The sequence below is a fragment of the Oncorhynchus tshawytscha genome, linkage group LG23 (assembly GCF_018296145.1).
Source record: "Oncorhynchus tshawytscha isolate Ot180627B linkage group LG23, Otsh_v2.0, whole genome shotgun sequence".
NCBI classification, from domain to species: Eukaryota; Metazoa; Chordata; class Actinopteri; order Salmoniformes; family Salmonidae; genus Oncorhynchus; species Oncorhynchus tshawytscha.
The window spans coordinates 16,492,263-16,499,969 of NC_056451.1; the positions used below are offsets into that span (position 1 = coordinate 16,492,263).

At 46.6% G+C, this 7,707-nt stretch overlaps 1 protein-coding gene across 5 annotated transcripts in view; it reads right to left on the bottom strand.

Annotated features, from left to right (window-relative positions):
- Positions 1-645: 645 nt before the first annotated feature.
- Positions 646-7,707, bottom strand: part of LOC112222532 (epithelial discoidin domain-containing receptor 1-like) — a 57,870-nt gene continuing 50,808 nt past the window's right edge. For 3 of the 5 annotated variants that reach the window (XM_042304736.1, XM_042304733.1, XM_042304735.1), the window contains 8 exons: positions 6,600-6,746; positions 6,131-6,284; positions 5,815-5,947; positions 5,421-5,548; positions 5,014-5,211; positions 4,543-4,810; positions 3,679-3,828; positions 646-3,509 (listed from right to left, as the gene is read on the bottom strand). In XM_042304736.1, coding sequence (XP_042160670.1) covers positions 3,369-3,509; positions 3,679-3,828; positions 4,543-4,810; positions 5,014-5,211; positions 5,421-5,548; positions 5,815-5,947; positions 6,131-6,284; positions 6,600-6,746 — 1,319 coding nt within the window. In that variant the 3' untranslated portion in view covers positions 646-3,368. The remainder of the gene's footprint in view (positions 3,510-3,678; positions 3,829-4,542; positions 4,811-5,013; positions 5,212-5,420; positions 5,549-5,814; positions 5,948-6,130; positions 6,285-6,599; positions 6,747-7,707) is intronic. The other 2 variants (XM_042304734.1, XM_042304737.1) reach the window with 2 other exon arrangements.

Below are 7,707 nucleotides of genomic sequence, written 5' to 3' on the forward strand. Positions count from 1 at the left end.
GCTCTGTGGAGTGTACGGCTTAAAGTGGTCCTATAAACAGATACTCCAATCTCTGCTGTGGAGCTTTGCAGCTCCTTCAGGGTTATCTTTGCTCTCTTGTTACCTTTCTGATTAATGCCCTCCTTACCTGGTCTGTGAGTTTTGGCGCCATATTCTTTCAATTTTTTTACAATGGATTTAATGGTGCTCTGTGGGATGTTTTAAAGTTTGGGATATTTTTATATAATTCAACCCTGATCTGTACTTCTCCACAACTTTTCCCTAACCTTGGTCTTCGTGGTGTTGATCTGATTTAGGGGCTTCATAACAAAGGGGGTGAATACATATGAACATACCACTTAAATTTTTTGAAGCAAGTTATTTTTTAAATTTCACTTCACCAATTTGGACTATTTTGTGTGTCCATTACATGAAATCCATTTCAATTACAGGTTGTAATGCAACAAAATAGGAAAAACACCAAGGGGGATAAATACTAGTGCAAGGCACTGTAGTGTAAACTTTGAATTGAAGTGCACTAAGTTATGAAATTATTGTAACATTTATATAAACAAAAACGCTCTTTCCTAACTCACCCTTTGTCCTCTACATGTGTTGTTTCTTCAGTGTGTGTGTGTGTTTTAATGACAAAACATTCTTCCTTGCTTTATTTGGAAAGGTTAACTTTATTAAAACTACAAAAATAGACGACACAATGAATTATAATGGCATCAAGGTAAGGTAGCAAGCTTTCTACAGAGGAACAAAAAGAGACCCCAACTGTAACAAAGAAATTCCATATATTAGACAAAATAAAAATTCTGTCCTTTGAAGATGAACCTGATGACGTGTACATATTCTAAGACAAAGGATGACAGCATCACTGACAACAAGGAGATTCTAAGTACATATACAGGAAATATATATACACATATGGGTTTAGTTGGGCTACAGTGTATCAAAAAAATGTCAATCGAGACACACATTCGTATGGCACCACCATTCGCACTCATTCAATCAGTAAACAAGGATTATTTGATCATCTTGATTAAGCCTGACACATTATGCAGAACTACACTCAGTGAGGCAGAGTCTACCACGGGCAGCTTATGTTGGGATAATGTAGATGAAAGGTTACTGACAAACTAGAAAGCTTTGGATACAGTTGTTAGTGCTCCTCTTCTCATGAGTGTTAAATCCGTTGTGATTGACGTTTTAACCATTCGGTCTGATCGTTTCCCTATTGCTGGGTATCTATTTAACACTGGCAGAAAGCATTTGGTGTGCTCTACCTTTCCTCATAATGCAGACAGAGGTTTTCCAAACCTCTCTTTTCCTCCTTGACAACACCTTTTATGAGGCAGTTCTATTTGAACAATCCACTGAAATGAATCATGAATACATGATCAACTTTAAGATGATAAATCAGAAGACACTGACCTGTTTTTCTGTTTAGAACTACATCTATTTTGACCAGCAATGCCATGTTGGACTGCTATCGGTTCTAACACCAAGGGGATACAGACATGATACTGTTGGGGGAGCTACTCAAAGTGTCGTTAAATAGTTGTTCAACTACAAGTACTGTAACTATGCCCCAAGACTGGCCAAGACTGTGCAGGTATTGGGGCGTGCGGCCAGAAACAGCCTTTAAAGTGCAGCTGGTTGTGTATTGGACATATACATGAACCTCCTTTCTGCATCTGGGTCACTGACTCAGACCCAGCTCCGCTATCCATCGTTGGTAGAAAATCACATCGCTCACCTCACTTACACATGAAAATGGTCATTTACATATTTCAGCCCCCACTCCCCTCTAGTCGTCAATCCATCTGTCCATCTGTGTTATGCTGTTCCATCAGCTAGTCACCAATCACAACTGTCAGTTTCACATGTGATGTCACAGCACAGGCAGTGTTGTCTGTCTTTCAGTGTGTGTTGCTGTGGGCTATACTATTCCAGCTCCCATAAGGAAGGATGTCTCTGTTCTGTTAAGTTCAAATCTCATTGGTTGTAGCCGTTCACAGTGCACCTCCCCTACTGTACCTGTTCTCTCAGGCAGTGAGGCTCACGTCACGTGACACCAGTCAGTTCTCTCTGGCTCCGGAGGTCCAAAGGGTTTCAGTTTGGAGGTCTGGTAAAGTAACAACCACACACTTCCTGTCCTGGAAAGAGTCATCGAGTCCAGATCAGTTCACATCAGTCCAGTATAACTCCATAGTTACAGCTCAGAGTGGATCAGTTGTGAGAGATATGAGTGAGACTGCAGAATGAAAGGCGGTGTGGTGAGATACTGAGTTGGGTGGAGAGGGAGGCAGAATATAGTCACAATGCCAGCCTAGTCTGGGCTGAGCAGCTGACTGACTGACAGCATTGTGTGTGTGTGTCTAATGCCTGGTGTTACAGACTGCTGGTGGAACAGCTGTTGCTGTGTCTGCTACTGGCCTGTGTATGAGATACCATCATTCTGCTTGCCAGACTTTAAAGCTCAGGCGTAACGGGTAGGCCAGAGGATTATAATGCAATATTCAGCCACACTCGTCTGGTTCCATGAGACTAGAGACAACCTTAGACTGGGGTCTGGGAGGGAGGGTTTGGGGCTGGGAAGAACTGGGTTATATACTGAAACATATATAGTACTAAGACAGTAAACCTTGTGTGCAATTTCACCTCTGTGTGAAAAATGTGTGTGTACCGTTTTGAGATGGAGAAATGTTGACAGTATGAGAATATATATATAGACCTTCACCAGTAACCCTAGCACATGATTTATACAAATACCAAAAACATTAGCAGGTCAAGTAATAAAATATCTATATAGGATGATGTGATAAGTTTATCCCAAAATGTTAATATGCTATTAAACTATGATCACATTTCAGAGTATTAATGTCTGACATTGATGCATAATCAGATTGGTATTGTTGATATTCTTTGAGAAACGTTATTCAGCGTTACAAATTAATTTTAGCTTCATCTACATTACCAAGCATTGTCACATCTCCTCCCCATACGTCTTACAGCTTCCCTGTGTTTGCTAGCAGACCATTGACAGACCATCGGTGGTCCTGGAAGCACTATGCAGAATCAGACACCAACCCACCACCGCACCAACCATTGTGTTGTGTTACATTCTTATCAAGACAATCTAGAGACTACTCAGGGGGGTAAAGGGGTGTGGGTTGGGGTCTGTCTCGTGGGATTGAAAACCGAACCAGCGGTGTCTCAGCCCCATCTGCCCATCATTGAGAAATACAAAATATACAAGCAGGCACCCGTCCCTCTACTGCACACCTCTCCCTCTACACCTCCACCACTTCTACACACATCCCTCCGTCTCTCATCCCCCTCTCTCCATCTCACTCTTCCATTCCTCTCTCTCTCTCTCTCTACACCATGTTCATGGCATCCTCTGTGAGGAAGGAGTGAATGTGGGCAAATGATGGGCGGAGCTTGCAGTCCCGGTTCCAGCAGCTCAGCATGAGGTCATAGAGACCCTGAGGACACACATCTGGCCTGCTCAGATACACCTGGGGATGGGGGGGACGACAAAGACAGAGGAGGGATGGGGGAGAAAGATAGAAAGGGGGAGGTGGAGGGGGGAGATAAAAGGGATGAGGGAGAGATGAGGGTTAAACATTCCATCTACTTAAATGTACTGCTACTGTACTGTATGAGCCTGTGTATGAGTGTGTGTACCTGTCTTCCGTGGTCCCTGAAGAACTCTCCGGCGTTGTCTATGACCTGTTCATCAGTCAGGTTGGAGTAGGGTTGCTCCTGACACACACTCAGCATCTCCCACAGAGTCACACCAAACGCCCACACGTCACTGGCTGTGGTGAACTTCCCCTGCAGAGACACACCCTGTTAGTTACTTATTTACCACAACTAACTTACTACTTGTCCCACCATTTTGTTTCTTTCTTTTGTAATGTCCTCATATCTTCCCTCTTGTTTTCTTTATGCCTTTCTCACCTTCCTCGCCCCTCTCTCTCACCTTCCTCGCCCCTCTCTCTCACCTTCCTCGCCCCTCTCTCTCACCTTCCTCGCCCCTCTCTCTCACCTTCCTCGCCCCTCTCTCTCACCTTCCTCGCCCCTCTCTCTCCTTCCTCGCCCCTCTCTCTCCTTCCTCGCCCCTCTCTCTCCTTCCTTCCTCGCCCCTCTCTCTCCCTGTGTGTCCTCTCACTATCAGTAGGCACTCAAGGTCATCCATCGTATAGGCAGCACGGCCCGCCCCTCTCTCTCCTTCCTCGCCCCTCTCTCTCACCTTCCTCGCCCCTCTCTCTCACCTTCCTCGCCCCTCTCTCTCACCTTCCTCGCCCCTCTCTCTCACCTTCCTCGCCCCTCTCTCTCCTTCCTCGCCCCTCTCTCCTTCCTCGCCCCTCTCTCCCTTCCTCGCCCCTCTCTCTCCCTGTGTGTCCTCTCACTATCAGTAGGCACTCAAGGTCATCCATCGTATAGGCAGCACGGCCCGCCCCTCTCTCTCCTTCCTCGCCCCTCTCTCTCCTTCCTCGCCCCTCTCTCTCCTTCCTCGCCCCTCTCTCTCCCTGTGTGTCCTCCCACCATCAGTATACACTCCCAGGCCATCCATCGTATAGGCAGCACGGCCCGCCCCTGGATGCGGTAGTAGTCTCCAGCATACAGGTTTCTGCTCATCCCAAAGTCGGCGATCTTGATGGGTCGCTCCCCGCCCCGGTCGCCCCCGCTCTCGCCCTTCTCACCCCCCACAAGGCAGTTTCTTGTGGCCAGGTCACGGTGCACAAAGTTCAGAGACGACAGAAACTTCATCCCTGAAGCTATCTGACTGGCCATGGCGATCAGAGCAGGGTAACTGAGAGGGAGGGATGTGTGGTAGAAGAAGAAGAGAGGAGATAAGAGGCAGAAATACAATATTTCAGATGCAGGTGGAAAGGTGTTTGTGTATATATGCATCTGTCTTTGTGAAAATGTGTGTGTGACTGTGTGTGTGTGTACTATGTGTGTGTATACTATGTGCGTCTGTGTGTGTGTGTACTGTGTATGTGTGCGTATTACCTGATGGTGGGGGTGTTGTGTGTGGGTCCGGTCTTGTCCAGCAGGACTCTGTGTGAGAGGTACTGGTTGAGGTCTCCACTCTCCATGTACTCTGTGACCATACAGAGAGGGTCGCTGCTCACACACACTCCCAACAGACGGATGATGTTTGGGTCCTTCAGACGAGACAGAATCTTCCCCTCCTTTAGGAAGTCATTCCTAGGAGGGAGGGAGAGAGAGGAGCGAGGGGTGGGGTGGAGGAGAGAGAGATCAACAATTGAAATGAGAAAAAGCTAAAAGAGAAGAGATGGAGTGAGAGAGACTGAGAAAGAAAAACTAAACTTTAGGACCAAAATGAGATGTTCTTAATAGGTCTAAAAATGGTAATTGTTCGCTAAATGATTTAGATTAACTATCCTGAGACAGACCTGGCGTTCTTGGAGGCGTCAGGACGCAGTATCTTAACAGCCACCAGCAGAGGGCGTCCTTTCCTCACGTTGAAAGGGAACTCCAGGTTAGGCAGTTCCTGAGGGCTCTCTATCTCACACAGGTGCACCTGAGGAAGGAACCAACAGAAAAAGATACCTTCAGACAACCAACAACCACAACTAAAAATCCAAGTATAGCCACTGTCTCACATGATCAGAAAACCACCCCGCATCGCCACAAATGACTTCAATGATGCCAGTCTCAGACTAAAGAATGTAGTGAACGTTAGAGCACTTGCTAACACACACTTGCACATACACACGCACTCAGTATAGTTAAACACATCTACACATACAAACAAGCGCACACACACACACACACAGGCATACGCACCTCTCCAAACTGTCCTTCTCCCAGTTTCTCCTTGAAAACCAGACAGTGTCGGGGCAGTTCAGGCAGGGGGGTGCAGTCTGCTGCAGTGGGGCTGGAGGAGGTCAGGGCTGGCACTGCATACGTGTTGTTACCACTGACAAGACAAATCACAGCTAAGTGTATTGAAAGTGCATTTAAAATCACAACACACTTTAGGGTAGAAACACGAAAAAGGCAATAAAGGAGATGAATAAAATAACATAAAAACAAAGACAATTCACTGATTCAAGTCCAAGTTAAAAAGGTGGGTATGTAATGGTGAATTTAACCCTCCTACCTGACGCCCTGCAGGCTAACAATGTCCGCCTCTGCATAGTGGGGCACGCTGGCGGGGAAGGGGGGAGACAGGGCCGGGTAGGGAGGGGCATCGGGGTACGGGGGAGGCTCCTCCTGGGTGGGGGGCAAGCCCTTCTCCAAGTCCATACCACAGCCTGGAGGGAGGGGGAGGAGGGAAGAAGTTGCGAATGGAGGGATAGAGGTGTGGAGAGAGGGATGGAAGAGTTGAGAGAGGCGTGCTCAGGCCTTTGTCACAAGCATTTTGAGGCAAATGACTTTATTATGCTTAAAGCACTACACAAAATGGAGTGAATTGATGCAGTGACCGAGTGACAGACAAACGGTTCATAATCAAACACATGCCCAGAGCCCTGATGTCACTCTGTTATTCTAGACAGTATGATTCCAGCTCAATGGAGCTCCAGGAAGAGGGTGAATCCTGGTATTTCCCCCCAGTCAGAGGCTCTTACCCTGGGCCCCAATATTGAGGCTCTTCTCCTGAGGGTGAGAGGAGCTGGCCCGGGCCATAGGGACGGTTAGGGGCCACGAGGAGCCTGAGCCATGCTGCCTCTGATCTGACAGGAGGAGGTCATAGGCTGGGTTGTTTAACAGCAAGGCTGGGGGGATACACATCGAGCACACACACACACACAAACCAAGGCACACAACACAAAATAAGGCAAACATGCGATATACAAGACAAGGCAAACAACACAACACAGCACAACAAAAACACAACACAACGCAACACAAGTTAGCGAAACACAGCATACCAGTGACAATACAAGGGGAGGATGCATTAAGTTGGGGAGAACAGAACAGGTCAGCAGAGCAAAGACCAGGCAAGGTTAACACAACTCAGACAATGAACAAACGTAAAAACCACAGGGGTATAATGTACACGTGGGAGGATAATATTTCTGTTATTCAGCATAATAATGTTCCTGTGATATTGTTATTCTTCTGTATAATGTGACACCGTTCAAATCTGACACAGTGGATAGTAAAGACAGCATAGCGGCCGCCTGCAGCGCGGAGCAACTAGGAATGCTCTCTCTCTCTCTTCCTCTTTCCTTCCCATCAGTCAACAATAGGTATCTTATGCCCTGTCTGGGTGTGTGTGTGTGGGTATGTGGGTATGTGTCCCCTATTTGCCTGTCTGTGTCTATCAGCAGGATCTGATGGTGTCATGTTTAGTTTTAGTGTTTGATCTGTTGTGTGTTTACTGTACTGTACCACATCTCCTTTGTGTGTTTACTGTACTGTACCACATCTCCTGTGTGTGTTTACTGTACTGTACCACATCTCCTGTGTGTGTTTACTGTACTGTACCACATCTCCTGTGTGTGTTTACTGTACTGTACCACATCTCCTGTGTGTGTTTACTGTACTGTACCACATCTCCTGTGTGTGTTTACTGTACTGTACCACATCTCCTGTGTGTGTTTACTGTACTGTACCACATCTCCTTTGTGTGTTTACTGTACTGTACCACATCTCCTGTGTGTGTTTACTGTACTGTACCACATCTCCTGTGTGTGTTTACTGTACTGTACCACATCTCGTGTGTGTTTACTG